Source organism: Danio rerio, chromosome 12, assembly GCF_049306965.1.
Source record: "Danio rerio strain Tuebingen ecotype United States chromosome 12, GRCz12tu, whole genome shotgun sequence".
Lineage (NCBI taxonomy): Eukaryota > Metazoa > Chordata > Actinopteri > Cypriniformes > Danionidae > Danio > Danio rerio.
This window is the reverse complement of record NC_133187.1, coordinates 24,691,039-24,717,998: the sequence shown is the minus strand read 5'-3', so window position 1 is coordinate 24,717,998 and position 26,960 is coordinate 24,691,039. Positions and strand designations below refer to the sequence as shown.

The 26,960-nt window shown below is 34.9% G+C and overlaps 1 protein-coding gene across 1 annotated transcript in view; it reads left to right on the top strand.

Annotated features, from left to right (window-relative positions):
- Positions 1-26,960, top strand: part of mkxa (mohawk homeobox a) — a 47,932-nt gene that overhangs the window by 5,520 nt on the left and 15,452 nt on the right. The window contains 2 exon segments of the mRNA NM_001098733.2: positions 2,194-2,347; positions 12,710-13,039. Of these exon segments, the coding sequence (NP_001092203.2) occupies positions 2,194-2,347; positions 12,710-13,039 (484 nt within the window).

Below are 26,960 nucleotides of genomic sequence, written 5' to 3'. Positions count from 1 at the left end.
AAAAGATTTTCAAACACAAAACTGATGCTCAATTTCAGTGAATAAATAATCTCATGCTAAAATAACTTAACAAGACGTGAACATCTCTAGACTTTAGTAGTACAGATACACTTGATGATAGTTTCTTCAAAATGTACTGGCCTCTGTTGACCCTTTTAAAATAAGTAATATGTCTGTTTTCTCTTAGGAACTTTATATAAAGCAGAGGTCAGGAAACTCGGGGCTTAAATATCGTTTTTAAAGAAGTGGCCCAGCACAATGCCTTTGTGGCTTGAAGTGTATCAGGCATGAAAAGTTTTCCTAGTATAACATCTAATGGTCTCTGTGAAATGGAGAAGGCTGGGTCAAATATTGTTTTTATTGCAAAAAGACAGACATCGGGCACAAGAAAAGGAATATTATTAGGTGAGAGTGGCAGAGGCCAGAATAAGCACCCAGGTCGTCACCGTCTCAGTTGAAGAGGAATTAATGTAATGTTACGTTCACAGTGTGCCTTGGATATCTGTGTGGCATCAGCCTTCTGTTTTTAATGGTTTACATAGTGTCCTAATAAATAAAGAAATATCTGGGTCTTTTAGTCCAGACACATGTGTTTCTGTGGGAGACAGACATGCTGTACGTAGGAGAGAAACACTCGAGTTACAGGTTAAGATCTGTTGCGTCTTTTTCTACCCAGCCTTATTGGAAAAACATTCCTCAACTGACATTTTTTTGCAAAATGCACTGTAGTTCTGCTGAAATGAACACTAGAGGCAGTAAAAGGGTAATAAATTGCATCCATTTTCAAAAAAAATTAAGATAATATGGCAGATTGTCCCTTTATGAAGACTCACTTCTGTGTTATTACTTCAGCAAAACACTTTTATTGTAAAACATGATTTATAAACTACAGCTACACAAGCGGTGTACACATCACATCTTCTAATGTGCTTAAATTGCTCAAATTTATTTAGTCAAAAATTTTTTTGTTTATTTATTTAAAAATTAATAATGGCATGTAAAAACCAGGTAAAATGCCATGGTTTCTTTGAATAATGCATCATGCCACATGTTTTTAGTTTATGTTTATGGTAATGTTTGGTATGGATGGTGTGTAATTTTCGACACTCAAAAAAATGTATTTATTTTTTGCTCGTTCAAACTACTCTATTACAATGAGCTGAAACAACACAATTCTTGAGATTTCATAACTTAATTTTTTATGTTCAATCCACATAAATTTGTTAAAAGTGTTAGGTTAACTAAATCAATTTGTGTTGGGTCAACATGAATGAATTATGTGGAACCCTGCATTGTTTACAGTGAATGACAACCTTGAAAAATTGAATGGAGTTTTCAAATTGTTGTAATGTATGAATCAACATAATAAGACATTGCCACTAAGTGTATTGGCCACCGATATTTAGCGGCTTATTTTCCATAAGCTTAAAGCGATCAACTTATCTGCAATAATATGAAAAATGCAGACACTTATGGGTTACTAATTATAGGAAGGAATTCCAATGTTTTTTCTAAGCCATTTCATTAAATAATTGCAAAAGACTAAACATAACCTGTACAAAATATTAGATGTTCTTGGGTAAAGCAGCTGCTGAGCACCATGCTCAATAACTGCCACAAAACCATTGGTTGGTTTGGTTTTTCAAAATACAAGAAACCATCTGCACTTTTCTGGAGTAGTAAAATGTATCATTTACACGTAGCAATAGCACTGGCTTTATTTGTTAAGTCTATTAAAAAATGTTATTATATGTCAAATAAAAGCTAGTGTCCTTAAAAGAAATATTGAAAATCTGTGCTTCTCTTAAACGCTGGAAAGTTGAATGTTAAATAAATCTAATCCATGTTCTAAAGCCAATTTAATGAAGAAGAAAAAACAACAAGTACTGCATACAATTAACCAGTATCAGTATCAAAATCTTTCAAACTGTTTTTTGTTAAAAACAGATAATGGCCAAAAAATAAAAATCCTATTGTTGCATTCTTTATTGCCACATTTTATTTAATTTTGTGAAAAGTGAACATGTTTTTACCACTAATCCCTGGACAATTATCTTTAAACCTGACACAGTGCATGTAAAATAAACATTTTCAGGAAGTTATTTTTCATTTATTTTGTTTATCTATCTATATTTACCATAATTTTAACACTGTCTCTGTCTCTCTCTCTCTCTCTCTCTGTTTTATTTTCAGGTGTCTAACTGGTTTGCAAATGCTCGACGGCGACTGAAGAACACAGTTAGGCAGCCTGACTTGAGTTGGGCGCTTAGGATCAAACTCTACAACAAATACGTCCAGGGCAATGCAGAAAGGCTGAGCGTCAGCAGTGATGACTCCTGCTCTGATGGTACGACATGCACACACTCACGCACATAGACTGTGAATACAACTGAGCATAATTATTCATACAGTGCACTTTTGGAGACATAACCCATTTCATAAAGATGCCAATGCAGAATGTGAAGCTTAAATCAAAGATGTTCAAATTGTGGACTAAATGTTCAACAGCTGGTCATTGTAAAAAAAAAACACATCTTGATTAACTGCTAAGAAGAAAATTACTTGAAAATTATTATTCTATTGTTTTTTGTGTTGGTTATAATCCACATGTGTGAAACAGACTTAAAGGGACAGTCTGCCCAAAAATGTGATTATGATTTGTCTGTCCTCAACCTGCATGATTTTCTTTCTTCTGTAAAACATGTTTAAAAAATTATATATATTTATTTATTTATTTTATTTTTTATTTTTTTGTCCATACAAAGTCAGCGAGGTCCAGTGTTGTGTTGGATCAACATTCTTCAAAATGTATTTTTTTTCTATAGGAAATAAAGCCAGTCTGTGAGGGTGTGTAAATAATGACATCCTATTATTCTTTTCTTTTCTTTTCTTCTTTTTTTTACCAAATGCAGACTTTAACAGTCAGTCACAAAAATGCACATTTGATTGACCACTAATAGGAAAACTGTAGAGAATGTGTTGTCTCAGTATTTTTGTGGTGGTAAACGTCTTGGATGAGTTTACCACTTATCAGCATTTCCATAAATATTTTGATGTTCTATCTAAACCTTTTTCCTCAAAAAGTCCCTGAATGGAAACATTAATACTGAACTGTTTCTAAAGGAAAACTATGTCTTATAAATTTGAAGTATTTCCTAAAGGGAGCTTTAAAAAAATAAAATAAAATAAAAATAAAAATAACTACCAGTGAAAAGTTTGTTGCCAGTGGGATATTTAAATGTTTTAAAATAAGCTTCTCCTGCTCACCAAGCCTGTGATTTTTTTCATCAAAAATACAGTAAAAATTGTAAAATTGTGAAATGTTATTCCACTATAAAATAAAATTAGTGCGTCATGGTGGCACAGTGAGTAGCACAGTGAGTAGCACAATCGCCTAACAGCAAGAGGTCACTCGTTCGAGCCTCGGCTGGTTCAGTTGACATTTCTGTGAGGAGTTTGCGTGTTCTTCCCGTGTGGGTTTTTTCTGGGTGCTCTGGTTTCCCTTACAAGTTCAAAGACATGTGGTACAGGTGAATTGGGTAAGCTGAATTGTCTGTAGTGTATGTGTGTGAATGATTGTGTATGGATGTTTCCCAGTGATGGGTTGCAGCTGCAAGGGCATCCACTGTGTAAAACATATGCTGGATAAGTTGACTGTTCATTCCGCTGTGGCAACCCCAGATTATTAAAGGCAAAAGCCAAAAAGAAAATGAATGAATAAAAATAATGGTAGTTTGTAATTTAGATTTATAATTTATTCCAGTAATATTAAAGAAGAATTAAAAATTTTCAGCTTCATTACTCCAGTCTTTAGAGTCACATGATTATTATTATTATTAATAGTAATGAAAGCAATAATTACTGGATCAATAATTTAATTTGAAACTACATACAATAAGAAAGTAGTTATTAAAAGTTTATAGTATATGTATATATATATATATATATATATATATATATATATATATATATATATATATATATATATATATATATATATATATATATATATATATATATATATATATATATATATATTTAATCATTAAAAACAAAATTACATTTAAAAAATGTCGCCTTGATGAACAGAATAAAAAGAAAAACTGACCTCAAACTTTTGACCGGAAGTGTATCTGTGCTTCATGTCCATAAAATGAATGTCATTTGGACCCACTGTCTTACATTATATGGACAAAACATTACACAATTCTTCAAAGTAGATTTCATCATTGCAGCACTAAAACTTAAAATTGCTGACTTTAAGCCAATTTAGCATGTAATATTATTTGAACAATCAATCTTTCCAAATGGCTTAATAAAAACGAAAATTAATAATAATAATAATCCACACACCTTGTTCAAATGTTAAACTGCTAATACAAAGGGACTTGGAAGTTTGTTTTTAAGAGAAAAAAATGATCATGGCAGAATTTGAGTGTATATTTAAGAATATGCATCCGCTTAGTCATGTGTTACACAGATTTTAATACACGTTGTTCACTGCCTTGTTCTGTCATAATTTACTCACCCTTTACTTGTTCCAAATCAGGGGTGTGTTTTCAAAAACCATAGTTAGCCAACTAAGATTGCAAGTTCCGTCGTTACAAACAGTTAATTAATTTGCCATTTTCCAAATCTATCGTTCCAATGAACATTCGCAAACTGCGTTGCAAACTTGTACGCTTGCAACTACACCTCTGCTGTAGATAGAAGCATAATTCCTGGTTTTATACTATTCCCAGTTATCCCTCCTATGCCCTTTTCCTTTTAATCCTATCAACATTTAAACTTGGAATGATTAAAAAAAGTATTCTCAAAGTATTTTAGAATATAAAAGTATTCTAAAAAATATTCTCAATAATATTAGCAAAGGAAACATTGACCCTTTATGTGCCCTTTACATATATTTCAATTTATATGGAAAGTGAGTGCATGTTTTTATGAAAAATAATAATAGCTTTTTTTTTTAAATTTAAAAATGCGTCTGCGTTTAAAACAATATAATTTGCACAGAAATAATGTTTTTTTTCTATAAAGAAGTTCTTACTCCACCCCATGTAGAGCATCATTTTGGATGTTTTACATTCTAACATTTTACGTTCCAACTAGTGTGGTTCAAACGATGAATCTGTGACAAAAAAACTACGATTTTGGGGAAAACACTCGTCAGTACATCATTCTTTTCCAAAACGATGTATCGTACTATGATAGTTCAGCCGCGAGTTATGTCATTGTTTGGGAAATCCACCTCATGAGTTTTCTGTTCTACTGAGCAGAAAACAAGATATGTTGAATATGCTGAAAACCTGTAATTATTGACTTCCAAAGTATGAAAATCAAATACTATGAACGTCAGTAGTTACAGGTTTCCAATATTCTTCAGTATATAATATTTTGTGTTCAACCTCAAACAAAACCTCAAACTGGTCTGGAGCAAGTGAAGGGTAAGTAAATTATAAGAGAAATTTCATTTTAAGGTGAATCCCTTCAAGCATTTAAAACAAACAACCACAGACAAATTCACTATTTTCGTGCTAAATTTGTTTGGTATGAAGCGTTGTGGTATTTATAAGGAACTGCATTCAGCATGTAGCAGGAACAGACCAGACAGGGTGCTTAAGTGTGCATGTTTTATGACAAGGCAGTCAGTGCAACACTCCAAACATTTTTATAGCATCGTATAGCAACCATAAATCAGGGTCGGGGTATGTGGAGCGCAGCGCTCGTGTGTGAATCCTCCTCTGTGTTTAAGTCAAACGGACAGACGCGTAGGCTTACAGACAGTCATGCACGCTGTGATTAACACACCGCAATGGGGCGTCAGGACTCAACCACAAACACTCACATACAATCTAGTGTGTACATGCACCAACACAAAAACATCCTATCTAAAGTTCTCTCTTTTACATCTCTCCTTCTCTCTTTAATCGACGAGTGCAGGCATTACGACTGCAGGGATATTGCTGGCTCTCTGACAGGCTGCATGTTTGTTGGCTGCATCTCTCTCTCTTTACATGAGCGTCCGCACACAATGAGACATTCAGACTGAACACTTATCATCCCCCTGTGCTTAACAGTGACCTCCAAACACACACACTCTGTTTTTGGTGCCTTGATTAGATGTCTTGGGGGAGGACACACACTCTGTGGTTGGAAGAGGAATGCCCAGTTTGTGCCGCTCACTTCTGTCTCATCCTACAAATAACTTCCCTCTTTTCGTATGTAGCAGAATGGCATGGAGTCTGTTTCAGCAGCCTGGGTTAACCTTTCATGTCTGATTCCCTCACCTACTTCTCACATCTAAACTTGTCATACAATTAATTCACTGTACAGAAAAGCGCAGCAACAATATTGACTTTCAATGCGTGCTTGCTTGGCTGTATAACTCCTTATTTTACATTCAATCAGGCCTACAATTTTTACTTATCGTGTTTGAAATTTGTACCTGGGAGACTCAGAATTTCTGTAATTCATTCTGGACATGCACTAGGGCTATAAGTGTCACAGGTAGGCTTTCACACAGACGTTAGAGACTCAGAGTTTATCAAAAAAAATTATCTACATTTAAAGATTTACATTTTTATTTACAAAAAGAACATTTACTACATAAACAGACACATGCCACTCATGCAGGACATCAAGGTGTAACAATACAATAACAGACAAAGAATGAACTGAACACAGGGGTATAAATACAAGATACTGAATTAAAAACTGAATACAAACAGGGGAGAGACACAGGTGGAACTAATACACATTTACAAACGGCGGGAAAAAAGAACAAAGGAAACACATGAAATCAACAAAAGCACATGGAACAAACACAAGGCACACCACATGACAAAACACAACTCAGACACACCAGACATGTGCCTATAAGTAGGGTAATACACCTAGACCACAGATTAAAAACTTGTCAATGGCATATAAATGTTGTCTCACAATTAAAGAGATATCTCATCAATGGCGGGGAAAGACTTAATGTTGCACTCAAAATTATTTATTAACAAATAAGAACTTTCAAATTTAATGCATAGGTAGCAATGTTTCTGTCTTTTTAAAGGGCATTTACTTGGTAAAGCAAGGCAGCACAAAGCAAAAGAGCACATTGTAAACAACCTTTGAATGCCGTTAGAATGATGAGAATTACTAAAACAAAACAAATGCAAGAACAACCAATCAAAACAAGGGAAAATCTAAACAAAGCGAAGCAAATAAAAACTGCAAAGCAACTCAACGTAAGCCGTGGTCACGCTAGACTTTGACCATTCAAAATCTGTTCAAATGGTATTCAGTATTTCTTCTAGGATTTACCAACTACCTATGACGTTATTTCAATGACAATTATCGTGAGCGCAGTATTACAAGTTGAGATCGCATTTATGTAATACAGCGAGTATTAACATATGTAATAACATGCGAGTCTTTGTTTGCGCACTGATTTCCTCTGTTCATGCACAAACTTCTTGCACACCTTCAAATATAGACCTTTTTCTTAGAACGCAAAATTACCCATTATGCTTTTACAATTTATTTAGCTCAAGCTTATGTTTACTTTCCATTCTCACTTATTTGGATACGTACGTATAAATGTAAGTCAATGGGGTGGAAATTGTCATGTGAGTGTGCCTTTAAAGTCCCTATAAACTGGAAGCTGAGGCTGTTTTTTTTTTTTTTTTTTGGATTGTGACGCAGTTCCTTGAGAAACGGAATATTAGATGAGAAAATTATGGGTGTGGCTTGTTTTTGTACTGCGAGCTGATTAGATGTAGTAAAGTAGGCATTTCATTCAGAAAGAAGATTCAGGAAAAGGGTTTTAGAAGAGTTATTACAACCTAACAGACTCCTTCTCCTTACCATTTCTGTTTGTTGTCAAAACTGACAGTTGGAGGGGTGTGGTTAAGTATGTTAGCCACGCCCAATACCTCAAAATCACACATGAACTGAAGCTGTGGCTGTTTTTGTTCATATTTTGATGCAGTTCCTTGAGAAAAGGAATATTAAATGAGAAAACAGTGGGCGTGGCTTGTTTTTTGTACTGCAAGCTGATTGGATGTTATAAAGTAGGCATTTTATTCAGTAAGATCAGAAAATGCACCATCCTTTTTAAAATTCTGCACACCATTTCTATTTGCCCTATATTCCCCCAATACCTCAAAATCACATAATCTGACAATTTAACTGTAATAAACAGGAAGTGCATTTGCACATTTTAATTTTAAATTCTAAGAGCACACTTTTTTTTTCTTAATGTCATGCACAGATGAATTGTTCAACACAAAACTAGCAATGTGAGCTGACAAATCATATGGTGGAACTTTTGACATAACATAATATAAAAAAAAAATAAAATAAAATAAAATAAAATAAAGACAGAAATCAAAACGAAACACAAAGTAAATTTAAGCAAAACAAAAACAAGCAAAACTATGTCAAATAAAAAAGGACAAATCACACCAGAACTTTAAATATTAACAACTCAAAACTACAGAAATTAGGAGTAAACTGATGAGAATTTTCTTCTCTTTTACATTTTTCTGTCTTCTAAAGTTTGAGTTGTTTTCTTTACGATACCCCCAAATACTGTGAGCAGTGATTAAACAAGTACATCATGTAACATCATACAAGTTGTTTACTTTGCATATGAAACGTCTCAGCTGTTTAGAGGGAAAGTTCTGTTGCACAGACGTTTCATCAGGTCTGTCGCTGCTGTGTCTGAGCTCAGTAATTATGTGCTACACAGAAGATCTAAGCTTCAGACACACTCTTCACACATTCGAGTCAAGATCGAGCCTCGCAGTGAAATCCTAGCTCACTTAGGAGGCATTCACTCACGCAATCCTAACCCAGTATCCTAGGAAATATTGCGTTTGTGTGAACTCCGGCATGTTTACATTTGTTTTCTGCATTATGGTCTGGTTGTCAAGGTAGTGTACAATAAGGCTGCGCTAAAAAAATCTTTAAAAAATATTGACTTTGAGGATGTGGAGCGAGTGATGTGCCTCGGTATGCTAAAAAAAAGATTGTAATTTGGCACATGGATCTTCTCAGTGAAGGAAATCAAAACAGGCGCTACAGGAATAATTAAAATAAAAAAGTGAATTCAAAGGAACTTGGATGTTTAAGGCAAGAAAACTTTTTTTGTATTAATATAGTTTACTAAAAGGTTATTTTTAAATAACAATCAACTACACAATGGAGTTCAATACCAAATGCACAATCTAAGCTTTGCATTTGCGATGTTTTGTGCATTGTCCTCTATCCCTCGAGAGACAGTATTTACATTTTAAAAAATCTGATTTATTTGCAAAGTTTTATTGAAACATTTAATTTTAGTTTGCTTTTTTTAGTAGTTCAACAATAAAACAAACAAACAAACAAAAAAGGTTATGGTCAATTCAAAATGATGATGTCTGTTAAAGGACTTCTCCCCAACCTTCCCCATCATTCTCCTTTCCTTCTCAGATTGGATGGTGGGCCAAATCAAAGGTTACCCCTGACCAACTTTGGCATAGTTTTGGCATTTCTGGTCTAGAGAGAGCTTTCACTAAATTTGAATAACTCAGATACTATGAACAGACGTAATAAAAAAAATAATTAAAGATTGAAGACGGCTACACTGTGGTCATAAAGGGATGGACATGGTCAGCAACAATACCTAGGTAGGCCGTAGAGTTGACACAATGCTCAATTGGTGCTAATGGCCCTAAAGTGTGCCAAGAAAATATCCCTCACACCATTACACCACCATCACCAGCCTAAACAATTGATACAAGGCAGGATGGATCCATGCTTTAATGTTGTTGATGCCAAATTTTGACCCTTCCATCCGAATGTCACAGCAGAAATTGAGACTCGTCAGACCAGGCAACGTTTTTCCAATCTCCTATTGTCCAATTTTGGTGAGCCTGTGCCAATTGTAGCATCATTTTCCTGTTCTTAGCTGACAGGAGTGCCACCCGGCGTGGTCTTTGGCTGCTGCCTATCCTCCTCAATGTTTGATGTTTTGTGCGCTCAAAGATGCTCTTCTGCATACCTTGGTTGTAACAAGGGGTTGTTTGAGTTGCTGTTGCCTTTCTATGAGTTCAAAGCAGTCTTGCCATTTTCCTCTGACCTCTGGCATCAACAAGGCATTTGTGCCCACAGAACTGTCTGGGATATTTTCTCTTTTTCTGACCATTCTCTGTAAACCCTAAAGATGGTTGTGCATGAAAATCCCAGTACATCAGCAGTTTCTGAAATACTCAGACCAGCCCGCCTGGCTCCAACAACCATGCCACGTTAAAGTCACTTAAATCACCTTTCTTTCCCATTCTGATGCTTGGTATGAACTGCAGCAGATCGTCTTGACTATGTCTTCATGCGTAAATGCATTGAGTTTTTTAAAATTTGCAGTAACAGTTGGACAGGCGTACCTAATAAAGTGGCCAGTGAGTATAGATTTGATTAAATGTGTAAGGTTTGATGTAAGTACTGCTAAATTAGAGATTTATGGCTTAGTTCAAGAGAAAATAAAGTCAATGTGAGAAAACGCCTATAAAAATATGCATTATAATTGAAATATGCAGACACGGATTGATAAAATGTGATAAAAGAAACGATTTAAACTGTATTTTGGAAGATTTCTTGACAGTAGAATGAAGAAAAAAAGGCAAAGCCAAAAAACTCAAAATCTGACAGGTGTGTGAAAGATGTTTCTGCTGTCATCCATGATTAGTCTTTACTAAAAACAGAATTATAAAGGTGTTATGTAAAGCATGATGAGAAGTTAAATATCTATATTAATAATATCAGTATTAATTAAATTGCAATTGATAAATGGTTTAATGTTATTCTGCTAAAACATTAGCTTTTATTGGTGACACAAGTGATTATATCAATATTTTGGACTGTCTCACTACTGTTACTGCATCTTGCAGTCAGCTTTAATGTCCCTGTCATCTAGAATGAATTCTTCACTTATATATCTTCCAGAAATAAAACATGTCAGTGTCTGTTATTTATGCTCTCTAATGAATCACTGATGGGTCTACAGGTGGCCGAGCAAATAATATGAGATGAATGATAGGGTGTTTTTTTACAGAACGATCAACGGAAAGATCTACTGAATACAGTCTCAGACATTGGAATGTCAGATTCTCTTTTGAGAAGAGAAAGCTAATACTTTTATTAGTTTTCTAACCAAAAAGCAGAATGAAATCAGACAATTTATTGCAGATCTACCAGTGTTATTTATCTGTTGGCTTGTCTTAGTGGTTTTCAGTATATTGGCAAAACTAACAAACAGTTCCATATCAGAATGAATGGATATCACACTAGCTGCATTTACACTTCAGTCTAGATAAAAGTTTGGGTCAGTTATTATGAAAAAAGTACCTTATACCGTATATTGGAAACACAAACAATCAGTAATATTGTAGAACATTATTTCAATGTGAAATAATTTTGTATTCTGTCATGTCATTTTGTCATTTTATCGTTAGTAGTCCAGTGTTATATGATCCTTCAGAAATGATTCTAATATGATGATTTGGTGCTCAATAAATATTTCTTAATATAAAAGGATATAAAACAAGGATATTTAAAAAAATGATTTGAAACAAATGACATAATAATCTTTTGTTACTTTCCAATTACCTTTTTACTGTTAGGGAAAAAAGAATGATACTGTAATCATTGTGCTTGTGTGCTTTTTAGCCCTGACTCTATTTATTTCATTATTTTATTTATTTCCTTATTTATTTATTTTTATAAAAAACATTAATTTAATTTATTAAATTTAATTTTATTTTATGTTTTAAAATATTTATCAGGACAGACTGTATTTTGCATGTAAATTTGGATTTGTAAATCTAAACAAAAATCAAATCTTACCTATATTTTTTAATTTCATTTTTATTTCATTTTATTAATTGAATTGAATTGAAATTAATTTTATTTTATTTTAATTTATTTTAATTTATTTTAATACAATGGCTCTATTTATTTCATTATGTATTTACATGCAGACATTATTTAGATTGTAAGTTTGGATTTGTAAATCTAAACAAACATCAAATCTTACCTATCTTTATTTATATATTTATTTTTATCTTATTTTAATGCATTTATTTATTCATTCATTCATTTTCCTTCAGCTTAGTCTCCATATTAAACTGGGGTCACCTGTTTTGGTCGCCTATGTTTTACACAGCAGACGCCCTTCCAGCTGCAACCCAGTACTGGGAAACATCCATATACACTCATTCACATACATTCACTATGGCCAGTTTGGTTTATTTAATTCACTTATACCTCATATCTTTGGACTGTGGGGGAAACCGGAGCACCCAGAGGAAACCCACGCCAACATGGGGAGAACATGCTAACTCTACACAAAAATGCCAACTGACCCAGCCGGGACTTGAACCAATGACCTTCTTGCCGTGAGGCAATAGTGGTAACCACTGCACCAACAATGCAATGGAATGTTGTTTTTTGTTTTGATAGTTTCCTAAATGAGGCAGTGATCAATCTCTCAGGCCCAAATTTGATCTGACAAGCTCACGTCCTGTTAGAACTGGTTTTTAACAGTTTTGATTGTGCTGGAAGGGTCATGCATAACACACTAGTAATCATGAAAATACAACCAGTAGTTTTATTGCTTTTGCAAAGATTTTCTCAAGTTTGTACTTACAAATTTGTTCCATGTATCCTGCTTGACATCCAGATGCTGACCCAGCAACACGAGCTCAGGTCGGGGAGTTCAGTAAACCCATGTACCAGAGCGTCATCAAGAAGGAAGGTGGCGGCATGGGGGCAGGTCTTCGAGCAGCTTCAGACGCCTCATTGGCTGACGACTATGTGTCACCGCCTAAATACAAGAGCAGCCTGTTGCATCGTTACCTCAATGACTCGCTCCGTCATGTAATGGGGGCCAATGGCGTAATGGACGCACGGAAGAGGAACCACTCGGGCTCGTTCAGCTCAAATGAGTATGATGAAGACCTGCTGTCACCATCCTCTTCAGAAGCAGAAGCCAACTTTATCTACAGGACTGGTGAGCTGCTGCCCATCTTACATTCTTTCCTTCTCTGTGTAAGGAAGAATGGCATCTTGAAGCCGTTTCTTCAGCCCATTATCAGCTGTGTTTTGGTCCATGTATGATTTTGGCTGCAAGGAGAGTCACTGAAGGGTCATACGCTCTCTCTATTCTCTCTCTCACACACATTAATCATTTCATTTAAACCTGACATTTGTAAATATTATGAAATATGTTTTTAATAGTATGAAAATACCAGTACGTTAAAAATATTGCAGTTCAATAGTTCACAAAATTTGCGCTTTTATATTAAGCTTTGTACTTTTGATAAAACGTTTTAAGGTTGCGAGAGATCAGATTTGGACTTGCAATGAAACAGAACGCCTTGTACAGTAAACACTGTAGTTATTTCTGGTTTAGTCTTCAGCTCATTAACTATCAGCATTTCTTTAGTCAGCGTGACAGTTATTCTCACTCTTCCATCTTCATTCTCTTATCTTCACATTTTTTTTCAGTATTTCACACAGTTTTGAGTTCGTGTCCAACACCAACTACTGAGGTCTTTAATCAAAAGTGAATTTGTGAAGAAAAGAGAAGCAAGTTTGGAAGCTTCGGTAATCAGTATGTGTTGAAACATATGGTCTAGGTATGTGTACTGTTTCTGAAGAGAGTTAAACTATGGCCTGATGAACTTCCTCCTGAAGTGTCACTCACTGTTGATCTCAAACACAGCTACTTATACTTCATGGTGTGCTGATATGTATCTAAAGTACATCAATATAGAGAGTGGTTCTCAACCAGGAGATTGCGGCCCACTTTCGGCCTGTGCGATATATTAAAATAAGGGCTTGACAATCTGAATTTTCTGAATTTGTAAATGAATAATTTCCGGAACAAGGAAATAAATGTTACCATTACCGACTTCCACCAAACAATTTCAGTTTTCCCAGAACATGACATCATTAAACAGTGATAGTGCAACACATTGCAACACAGCATCACATTTCTGAACGGTCTTACTTTTTTGTGATATATAATGTTATAGGTCAGTTATGGATAATAAGAAAATGTAGCTACAAACATAAATCGTATGAACGATCATTATTCAGTGCACTTCACTATTATATGTCAAGTGAACAAATAATAATGAAATGACTCACTCTGTCTAATCTTTAAGAAGAGCCCACAGTTACTGTACCTCTTCTGTCAAGTTTTCTGGCTGACTTGAGATCGCTTTGCTTCTGTCTCCTGCTGTCCAATAGTTAAACGTGACTTTTGCTTTTTGCTTTTGCGCATGGTGATTACCATCATTTGTGTGTCACTCATTCTCTCTCTCAAACACACACACGTACGTATTCATCATGAACAAATTAATGCCGGATACATTAAAATAAATACCAGAACATAAAACACGAATATCTGACATTTTTTGGAACAGGATCTTGCAAGATCCGGCTCAAATTAACACAAATTCAATCAAATTGGAATCAAAAACACGGTTAACCCAGGAAATCTCTATAGCATTGCAATAAAATATGAGTATTTAACTGCTTTCAATGATTCAGCATGACTAACAAACACACAATTTTGGAATCATCTCACAACCATGCATATAAGAAATAGAACACATCTGTAGGATGGATGAAGCAAACCAGTGTTACAGTGACTTACAGCAGTCTTACATTTGGCTCTATCATTACTTGCGTGCAAACAAACTATATACAGCATGTACACTCTTGGCATGCTAATCGGTATATACCACTGTATTTCTGTATGAATATTTTTGAATAACAGTTTTAATAACAAATTTATTTTGTTTCTGCCATCTTGACAGTACATCCTTTTTTACTAGTTTTTGCAAGGTACTAGTACTCAGCTTAAAGTGCAGTTAAAAGGTTTAACTAGGTTAATGAAGTCAAGTTAGGTTAATCAGGCAAGCCATTTGACAACAGTGTTTTGGGGGGTTATAACTATTGACCTTAAAAACTATTTTCAAAACTAATTTGAAAAAGAAGAAGATTTTACTGCAGGCAAATTAAATAAGATATGACTTTCTTCAGAAGAAATAATTATTCTAGAAAATACTGTGAAAATGTCCTTGCTCTGTTAATCATTATTTATTAGAGAGCTAATAATTTTGCCTTCAACTGTTTATTGGTAGGGGGTTCATTCCGCTGTGGCGACCCTGGATTAATAAAGGATTAATAAGCCGAAAAGAAAACGAATGAATGAATGAATATTTTGTAATTGTCCAAAAGAATGTTCGATAACATTGAAAGTTTTAAGGTGAATGTTGGCCAAAGAAGCATGTTTGGAGAGGTTTGTGAGGACAGACACAATTACAGTTATATTACAGTTTCTGCAAAAAAATAAGTGTTTTCAATACTTATGAGAACAAATGTAACAGTATTTGAAAATTAGATCTACTGTAGAGATAATAAGAAAGAAAAAAAATTGCATTTTTCTATTAATTTCCTCTTTGCATCTGCTTGATAATGGCTTCATCTGGTTTCTAGAGATTTTCTCATTTAACGAAAAAGGCTCTGCCAGAGTTGAATCTGCTCGAACTCGTCTGTTTTGAGGTCAGCATTGGTTTGGAGTCTCTCAGCAGGGAGCGTCTACAGTCTTCACAGTTGGCTTTGTTTGCTTCCATGTGCTGTTTAAGTCCTCCAGGTGTTTGTGATGTTATCACAAATCTTTTAGACGTTCCAAAATGACAAATATGTTTCAGGAGAGTTCTGGCAATTATTTAAGCCCTGTTCATCATCATCTGGAAGAATGTCAGCCCCTATTGATCATCCATAGGAATTTATGTGAGATACTGTGTCGGCGACTAATGCCTTCAAGCGCATGTCTTCACTTTCTTTTCTTCATGAACGCGCCACAGATTTCTCCAGGTCAGAACACTGAGTCTTTGTCCTGACAGGATTCATAACTGATAACATTGCTTGCTCCTCATTTCTTCGCTTACATACTGCTGTTTACATCAAGCCGCAGGGATCTCACCGTGCAGGCTTTGTTTTACTTTGTTTCTCATTTCATTTGGACATTTCTTACTGACAAACATGGTTTGCATTATCTCAGGGCTGAGGGACAGAATGCTGGGATTTTCTTTAAACCCAAGGCATTTGGGTATTTAGATGTTGCAAACCACCTTCTGGACCGGTGTTTAAAGACTGTTTGTGTAAACACCTGCTGATATAGACATTTTAAGAGTTTTAAAGAGATTTGTTGCTTAATTAAGCTTGAATTAGTTCTTTCAGAATTTAGTTAAGCTCCTATGGTGTGTTCACACTTGGCAGGCTTTGTTTAAACTTGGTCAAGTTTGTTTGAATAAGTGTGATTTCTGTCATTTAAACCTTGGTGCACACAAACTAGCATACTGATGCCACTAAAAGATGGGTTTCAATCCATTTCCAAACAAAGCATAGTGCGGTTCAGCTAAAACAATGCAGCATGAACCAACGAGATCTAAAAAAACAAACAAAACTGAATATGATGTCACAAGATGCAACCGTTTAAAATCTTAACATAGACAGACAATGAATAGCAACCAAGGCTCATTGTTAAAACGAACCAATATATACACTTCTGGAGAGAGCCATAGATGTCCCATGAGGTACGTTTTTTGCAGTTTTTGTTATCGTGAATCTACTGAAGCTTGCGGTGTATGCTTTTGAGATCTCTAATTTTTCTTGCTAGTGGCATTACCGCTTGCTGTTCTCATATAAATCCACTAGAGGTTGCTGTCAACTGACTGACTGACAGATTGACCGACCTACCCTCCTCTTTCTCTTCTTATTTCCACCCACTTCCCTAGACCCAACAGACAGTTTAAAAAAAGCAATCTTTTTTAAAAAGCAATTGTCAGATTTTTATTTTTATTATTTTTTTTAACTGTTTACTGCTTTTGTCTTACCCACCTTTTGGAACCATTCTTTGCCAGACTCAAACCCTGTCGTCGTGGTCAGCTCCTCTCTGCCTCTAAAGTCCACTGACATACATGGCGAGCTAACTGAACAAACTGGTAACAGCGGGAAAGCCGTCCACATGGAGGTAAGCGGTCAGCTCGTAACCGTGAAAAGGAACGACGTCATACCACCCCATAGTGTTCATTTTAAAGACAAAATGCAGCCATACGTACTTCTGGCTACATAATTTGCGATCTCCAGAAACATACATAGGGCTACGTCTTCAGAATGAGCCTATGTTGATGAATAGCATATTTTGCACATTATGCAAAATTATAGAGCTACATAGTTCAGTTACATAAGTAAAATTTGACTCATGTTAGCCGTTCTTTAAGACAATAAATGCATTGTACATTCTCTTTATTCTTTAAAACATTGAAGTTCTTTTACTTTTGCAAACCACTACACACTGCATGAAAGGTAATATTTCAAAAATCATAATACAGGCGCTTTAATGAATATTGAATAATGAATTTGAGTGTCTTTTCTTTGTCTGGTACTGTACAAGTGTCGGTTTGTCATTTCACACAAGTATACAACCAGACCCAAATGTTTAGAAGCACAGGATCCCACACAGCAGCATCTGCGTAAGAGCGAATAAGGGATCAATCAGAACAAAATGCAGCAATAAACTCTGAATTAAATTGATATTGAATTTGTCATTCAATCTAGTTGCTGGAGTTTGCATCATGTCCTCCTGGGATTTCTCAGCTATTCTTTTTCCTTCCATTTTCTTTTCTTCTGCATTCCTGGATATTTTAATACAAACATTCATTGGGTTTCAAACTAATAGGGCGTGAGGTTGAAATTTTAGATCTATAGTCGGTTTTCTTTCTCTTTTTTTAATAGCTGTCTAGCTGTCTGTGTCTCTCTGCGCTCGGTTAACCAAGATGCTAAGTTTTAGCTCAGATGTACAGTATTCAAACCAATGTATCATATCTTGCTATAGCTTAATGAAACGAATTTAATCTAAAAAAGCTTTTTTATCACTCCTCACATAAAGTTTTACAGATCAGACGTGGCAAAGGAGCCACCGGGCCAGCAAAGCCTCAAGCACTCGGATGGAAAACTTAAGAGGCCATTGTATAAGAAAAATACGAAATAAAACGCAACGGGAACCCTGATGGGAGTTTCATTGAAAACAAGAAGCGAGAGAATTCCAGGGCACATGCCAGGGATTTTATGTCAAATACACTTTAATGGGATATTTAATGGCAGGAATCTCGCTCAGTGTTTTCCCTCTATGTGTGGTACTGGGTCTAGATGATATAGATCAGCATGCTGTGCTATTAGGGAAGACGAGAGCTTGCAGTAAAGTGAGCGTGCTCTCAGAAATTTGTCTTAGATGTGTTTTTACATGTTGCATCAGGTTTTGGATATGCAGGAACTCATAAGCCTAATAGAAGGTGCATCATTTGAGACATAAACTGGCTGCTGGTGTGTTATTTGTCATATTGATTATAAAAAGGCCCCTGTTTTCTGTACTGTACCTGTATGTCATTTGGGGACTGTAAAAACAAAAAAAATCAACTGATGTAATCTGTATGGGAAAATGCTATTTTTGATACTGCTGCCATTTAAAAAACTGAGGTGAATACTTTTTCTCACTAAACAAGGATAAAATAGATAGTTGTTAAAAATCATGTTAAGTAATTGCTGTTCTTTAAATCTTACTATTTACAATTTTATAAAGTAGCACAGTTTCCACCAAAAAATTAAAAAAATTAAAAAGAAAAGAAAAAAAGCAGAGAAATAGAGCTTAAAAATAGAGAGGAATTAATCACATTTTTAAAATATAATAAATTTAGGTGGGTTTGACTTGTTGCAGCGATGCACAGACCGATCGAAATCTTCCATCTTAAAGTGATGCAAATTAGAAATCTGTAAAATAAAAAGTCTTTCATGATCATTGAATAATAGGAATGCAAACCTGTTACCTTTAATTTAATATCACAAATGTCACTGAGGACTGCTCAATATCCCTAAAAACACTGAAAACAAAAGTTTGATGAATAAATTAGATGTAATTGCATAAAAATGTATAACTGAGGCATATTACCGAACATAACCATAAAACTTGACTACCTCGATCATCATCCAGTGCACTACTTCATAAAATATTATTTTCAAATATATTAGTAATGTTTGTAGTACTTTTTAAGATTTGAGTTGTGTTTGAGGCATTTAGTAGCAATTTAACTAAATATACAGTAGCAGAACTGGATACAATATTAAAAATATTATTACAACTTTGCTTTGGAAGTGAGTTGGATGGCTTCTTTCTGTACACGCATGCATTTTTAAAAATATAAAGTTAGTTTTTCCATCATTAAGAATAATCTTCCATTGCCCAGAAATATTCAGTTGGAGTCAGAATTATTAGCCCTCTTTGATTTTTTTTCTTTTTTAAATATTTCCCAAATGATGTCCTGCCTAGTTAACCTGGTTAAGCTTTTAAATGTCACTTTAAGCTGTATAGAAGTGTCTTGAAAATATCTAGTAAAATATTATGTGCTGTCATCATGGCAAAGATAATTCATGGCTAATAATTCTGACTTCAACTGTATATTAAAAAAAAGGAGAAAATCTTTATATAATTGAAATCTCTAATAAGAGTTTAAATAATTCTACCAAAGAAAAAGAAAAATGGTTATGATTCTCTTTTTCCAATCAGTCTTTACGCTGTGCAATAGAGCGTCAGCCATTCGCTGTGGGACATATTCCTTCACAGAACCAAAAGTGTCACCTGTGTTTTATGACATCTTTTTCAAGGTCAGTGGACATTAAACAGAGGCAGGAGGCAGAAATATGTTAAATGAAAACAGAGAGGCTTGACAAGGCCATCGGGGCTCATAGGTGCCAGTCTATTTTAACAGTCCTGCAGACTCATTGGACTGAAGCCACCAGAAGAAAATACTTTAAAAGCCATTGTCCAAGAAAAGTACAATCTCTCCAACAGAGCAGATTTCAGTCCAGCACCGCAATCAGATGCAGGTGGGCAATTTATCCAAGCCTAAACATACAACAAAACACAAGCCTGTAAATTATGACATTATTAATGTGCAAGGCCTGCTGTTCATCTGATGATTGACAGCCCTGCATGTGTGTTTGTGTGCAGCTGGAAACACAGAGCACACTTTAACTTGCACAGTTGTACTACACGTGCAGCCACATACAGTGCAATATATAAAAGCAGTGTGTCTGATGCTATTAAAAAGCTTGACAGCCTCTCTTTCTCTTTGGCGAACATGTCTCAGTGTTGTCTGACAGTGACATACAGTGCTGAGGAGGCATGTGTAATTTAGAGAAACAGTCTGGCAGGGAATGGCATTTAAAGAGTACATGCTGAACTGGCTGATTTACTGCTCAGGGACCACAGAGCAGCAGGACAATGACCGATCCGGCTCTGTCTGCACAAAACACTCACTGAAACATCTCCATCTTCATATTGATAATGGAATATTTTCGATATATTGGATAATGGTGATACTTTGTATTCATTATTTGCATGGTTTATTGGTAGTTAATTTAAAAAAACACATATTCACATTTGTTTGTCACAGAACCTACACATGACATATAATATGAGCAACTAATAAGTAACAGAAACTCTGAATTATTGGGAAAATAATGCACACCTGAGGTGATGATTTGATATTTTCTAATCATTCAATGGACTCAGTTACTCTTATATGCTTAACTTACCACACAATAAGACATTTTTCAAATGTTGTATTTACTAGACATTTGTCACTTTTCTGTCCTCAAACAGCTGCTGTTTGAATGACTTAATTCTTATGCATCTTATTTAAAGCCTTCTGTTTTGTTGAGACCGTGCAGTAACTGAAATTATTTGTTGTATTGATATGGAGTTGTAATGTGGTCAAGAGCTGTATGGAACTACATTCAGAATCTTACAGTTCCTCGCTGGTAGAACAATCTTTCAAATCCCATACAGACTGCTGATTCTCTGGCAACATTTAGACGGCAACTGAAAACTCATTTCTTCCATAAGTATTAGACTACATTTAAAAAAAGAAATCTACCCTAGCTTTTATTTTTGTAACAATATTAGAACTTTTGTATTAGTAGCACTTGTTTTAAATACCGTTGAGTCACATCATTTCTCACTGTGAGGGGCAGTTATGGCCTAATGGATAGTAAATTGGAATTGTAATCCAAAAGTTACAGGTTCAATTCCTGGTCATTGCAGGAACTGAAGATCAGGGGAGTGAACAAATCACACTCTCACCCACCTTCCATACGAGGTGCTCTTGATCAAGGCACCTAATCCCAAATTGCTCCCCGGGTGCTGTAAGCAATAGCAGCCCACTGCTCCGGATGTATGCTCACAGTGTGTGTTTATGCAGGCCTGGTAAAAGAGGTGGTTATTTTCTCTCAAAATGTGGATGTTTTTGCAGTTATTTGCCTCATTTTATAGTTATTTAAGAAATTTAAATACTTAGTGAATTTAAGCACTATTTTTACCTGGATTAGCTTGAAGGATGGTCATCATCACCACAATTTTTAATGTACAAAAAATATGTTCTAAAGATCAAAAATTTTCTAAAATGTAGAATAAAGAAAAATGAAAAAATAAAATAAATACAAATTTATCACATCATATATCATTAAAAAAAAGGAATCTGTTAAAGTTTAAATAAAAACTGTAGCCTATTGTCATTTATTAGATCAATAACAAACTGGCCAGCACATTCAACTTTCCTCAGTCAGAGTTTGGTTATTTGAATAAAAAATTATTTAAAAATAAATAAATAAATAATAATAATAATAATAACAATAATAACAATAATAATAATGTAGAGTGTAACCATTTTTCTTGCCTCTCTTGTAAACAATGTAATTTGAAAATTCATGGATAAGAACAACGGCCAAAATAGTATTAGTAATAGTAATAGTACCATAATATGTGTGCTTTTGGTGCTTCACATCTTTTTATTGGTCATTTTCTGCTTCAAAAATAAGGTGCAAGATTTGGAATAAATGTTACTTGTAAAACATTTTCTCTATTTAAAAAAATACAGTAGTGAAAGGTGACTTCTCTTACATCAGATTGTATGTTTCAACGTCTTTCGCATGAGACGTTAAACCGAGGTCCCGACGGTGTGGTCATTAAAAATCCCAGGATGTCCTTCAAAATAGAGTAGGTGTTTAACCCCGGCATCCTGGCCAAATCTGCCCTCTGGCCTCTGTCCATCATGGCTTCCTAACCCTCCCCATGTCATGATTGGCATATCATCACTCTGTCTCCTCTCCGCCAATCAGCTGGTATGTGGTGTGCGGTCTGGCGCAAAATGGCTGCCATCGCATCATCCAGGTGGATGCTACACACTGGTGGTGGATTAGGAAATTTCCCCCATTGTGTAAAGCGCTTTGAGTGCCCAGAAAAGCGGTATATAAATGTAAAGAATTATTATTATTATTTTCTTGCACAGCTGGTTGCTGGACTAATGAAAAATATTTGTTAGCATTGGGCAAAACTGATTATCTGAAGTCACGCCAAAGCGACAGCCAGCAGAGGATTATGATTGGCCTTAACGCCTTTTTATTCTCACTATTTTCACCATTTATAATGACACAGCTGTCAAAATAGGACAATTTAGGTCATGTATAGGGCAAATTTCTGGACCTTTGTCAATGAGGGGTGGGTCTTTCCCCTGGTTAAGGGCATGGTTATGTGTGTTTGCTCTCACTCCTCACTCATAATGTGTATGCACTTGGATGGGTTAAAAGCAGGGGATTAATTTCTATTTTGGGTAAAAACCACCTGCGAAATCACTAAATGTACTTATATGATATAATATAGCAATAGTATACCCAAAAATGTTACAGTTTGCCAACTAGTTTCAAAATATCTTTTTCTGTTCAACAAAACTGGTGAACTGTCCATTTAACTTCTTATTTACTAAACTGCCGTATCATTATGACATCTGCACAAATACAGCATTATTAATGCGTGATATGAACTTGTTGCTTAATCCTATTCTTATGTGAAATTGCTTAAGACTTATAATACCCTTTAAATTTAAGACATATATAGGAGCATATAAATGTGTTCTTTGTTTTTGCCTGCATCGTCAAACTGTATGAAACTAATTATAACAACAAATGACAAATGAAATGGACAGCCCTAAATATTACAGAATATAATATAAGGCTTTAGCATCCCCAAAACCTTATACAAGCTTTCTGTTGAAAAGAGTCACATACAGATTCAATCAGAAATTTTAGACACTCGTGATTCATGCACTGTCCTCAGGTCTGAGAGAATTGTTCTGCCTTTTACTGCGTATGATAATTCATACTCAGTTCTGCAGTGACATTCATTGCAGGATGATTAGTTACAACATTTAAAATGCACCTGCAGGCTCTTTTTTCCCAGTCATATATTTAGTCATTGAGGTTTTTTCAAAAATACTGTTCAAAATATTCATCCCATTCTTATGAACCCAAACTTTGGTATGTATTCTTATGAGCCAAGTGTTTCATCACAGCTAGTTATAATATAGTATAATATAAGATAATATATAAGCAATATCACACGAGTAGCAGTGCAATATGGTTGTATATCGGCACTCATGGGAGGCGTGCGATGGCACAAGGCCACGAGCTGAGTGCCTTAGTGCCACCACCAGTAAGAAAATAGTCACATTCCATTGCTACGAGTGTGATATTGCGTTTATACAACTGTTTGACAGCATAATCGTGTGTATAAAAAAAGAAAATCAGTCTCAAAAACACTTTTGTAGGAGAAACTACTTTCTTCCGCCACTCATTCACATCTGCAGCTGACGTCAGAACAGAAAAACCGTTGCTACTTTACAAACGTCACTTTGGAGTTAGCGTTTGAATGATTCTCTAGCGTAATGTCTAAAGTGATGACAAAGCAGGTGATTTTTGCTGACATTATAAGATGATAAGGCTGAACACAATGAAATGCCATCAGTCTACAGAGATTTCCCAGTATTTCTCTGTTGCAATCGAAATTTCACAATAATTAACCCTACAATTAAACAACTAAATTCCTGACCTGAAAGCCTTAAAAGTACATCATGTTATCCAACAGCAGCAATTTTTGTCAAACTTTGGAGTTTCCTCTGCTTGCCTCTGTATGTGGGCGGAGTAATACATTAGGGTGAAGGGTTAAGAGACTGGACAAGTGCTGTTGTTTGCAAAATATTGCACGGCTATTTATTAATTAATAGAACATAAATATCTCAAAACTATAAAATGTCAGCTACAAATCCCTCAAAGAAAGCAAAGTAAACTGAACAATATCAGATTTTAAAAACAGTATATTGTTTTCATTATTTATTACATATATATTAAATAATAACAATCCTACAAATAACAATACATTAAATATTAAATATTTATTTATTTATTTTTAATATTCTCAGCAAGTTTACAGTAGGACTTTTGATAAGCAATTGAGCATCCTTTTTGCAGCACAGAGTAATGTCTTTTATCCAGACACTGTTAAATAAGCTCTCATCCATCTTTTATAATTTCGTTTTTGTAGCTATTTGTAACTTAAATTATTGCTCAAAAACGTATTCCAGAAACTGAATTCTTAGTCTCTCAGCAGCGCTCTGTGTATAAACTGTGCTGAAGCTCAAGAGCAATGTATCGTGATGAATTGCAAATAGTCCGAGGCCCACTTGAAAACTGAGTGTGTGTGGATTGTGTGGAGGAGAGGTGTAAACAGACACACACTGCTCTGGCAGCTCACACACGAGAATAGATAGCAGACACGAGGAAAGGAGCAATGAATGAATGGCAGGGTTTGAGGGGTGTGGAGAACCTAATAGCTTTAAACCGACAGAGTTTGACCATAAGAAAGAGTACAGCACGGCCTGTATGTGTTTTTTTGTCTAACTTGGAAAGAACAGTTCTGACTGAAGGGGAAAACAAAACAAGGCAATTTCACAAGGATAGATTAACAGATGAAAATAGAAATTGGAGAATCAAAGAGCGTAGGATAAAGAGAGAGAGAATGTGTGTGTGTGTGTGTGTGATCAGACTTTAAAGGAACATCGTAGTTCATTTCATTATGTATTTTTGGATCGAGTCCGCAATCATTATTTAGCTCAGAAAATACTTTCAAACATTGTTATAATACTATGTTTTTTTTTCTCTGAGGTTGCGGTCGAAAGTAATTCTGTATTCATCTCTGGACAGAATTAGTTTGCAAAGAAACATGCAATATGAGATCAAAACAACAGTCTCCATCATTTGCAATGATTCCGAAGTTGCTTGCTTTCAATGTTTTTCTTTTTCATTTTGTTTTATTGGAGCTGAAAAAGGTTTTAGATTCTAGATGGAGCTTATCTCTGTTTGATAACACTTTAGGCAAATGTTTTCAGCATGAGCCTCTTTCTCTTTCTCTCCTCATGTACGTCAGGTTGCAGATACTGTCTAATACCTCAGTGGCGTGCTATGTCCTCTAGTGAACGTGTTTGAAGTCTGTTTGTGGGACTTTTATAGGTTCTGATAGTGTAAGAGATCAGAATCACTTTTCTAGCCATTAGCAAATAGCAGATCCACACGTCCAGAACAGTGAGCCAGATGCCCTCTGTATTATTAGACTGATGTAATGAAGAAATAAAACACATATAGTTGTTAGAATTATCAGCCCCCATTAAATTTTTTTTCTTTTTTAAATATTTCCCAAATGTTGTTTAACAGAGCAAGGAAATTTTCACAGTCTGTCTGAAAATATTTTTTCTTCCAGAGAAAGTCTTGTTTGTTTTATTTCAAAGAGAATAAAAGCATTTAAAAAAATTGAACACCATTTTAAGGACAATATTATTAGCCCCTTTAAGCTATATATATTTTTTCGATAATCTACAGAACAAACCATCATTATACAATAACTTGCCTAATTAACCTTCCTTGCCTGATTAGTCTAATTAACCTAGTTAAGTCTTTAAATGTCACTTTAAGCTGCATAGAAGTGTCTTGAAAAATATCTAGTCAAATATTATTTACTGTCATCATGGCAAAGATAAAAGAAATCAGTTGTTAGAAATGAGTTATTAAAACTATTATGTTTAGAAATAGGCGAAGCAGTGGCGCAGTAGGTAGTGCTGTCGCCTCACAGCAAGAAGGTCTGGGAGTGTGTTTATCAGTGTGTGAATCATGTTTACCAGTGATGGGTTGCAGCTGGAAGGGCATCCACTTTGCAAAACATATGCTGCATAAGTTGGCGGTTTATTCAGCTGTGGCAACCTCAGATTAATAAGGGGCTAAGCCGAAAAGAAAAATGAATGAATAAATTTTTTTTAGTGTACAATCAAATATAATTTTATTATAATAATGTAATGTTATGTAATTATAATATTATAAAATAAAATTTTCATCATAGAGCAGTCCAGCAGTCAGATTTATAAAAAATATATATATTTATTATTTTTAGTTGTAAATTAATTTTAAGAAAACTAATCATTTAAAATGTAGAGATTTAAAATGCCATAAAGAAGATTGAGTGATATAAAAAAACAGCAATATAAATAAAAATTTATTAAAAGTAGAAAGGGTACATTTCAGGACTTAGCGCCCATAGCTGGAACTGCTTAGGGCACCAAAATCACTAAATCCGCCCCTGGTATGCGTTGTGAGAATTTTCAGCATGTGTGCTGTCAAAGAGATGAAGATAATTTATTAATTTGACTAATTTGACAGCATGTTAAGCTCTCTCGAGCACTGTATATATGACACAAAAGAAGGTTCTGGAAAGTGTTGGTCACCAACTGACTTTCATTGTATGAAAAATTCCAAGCACATTTCACATTCAAATACCTGGCATCTTTAATTGTCTTAAGAAAGTCATTTATTTTTAAACAGCATTTGTAAATGGATGACCTAAGTTTTTCAGTATATTTATGCCTAAATCAAAAGTATGAAGAAGTTTGAAAGTAAGAAGTAGTTGATGTTCAAGAGGGTCT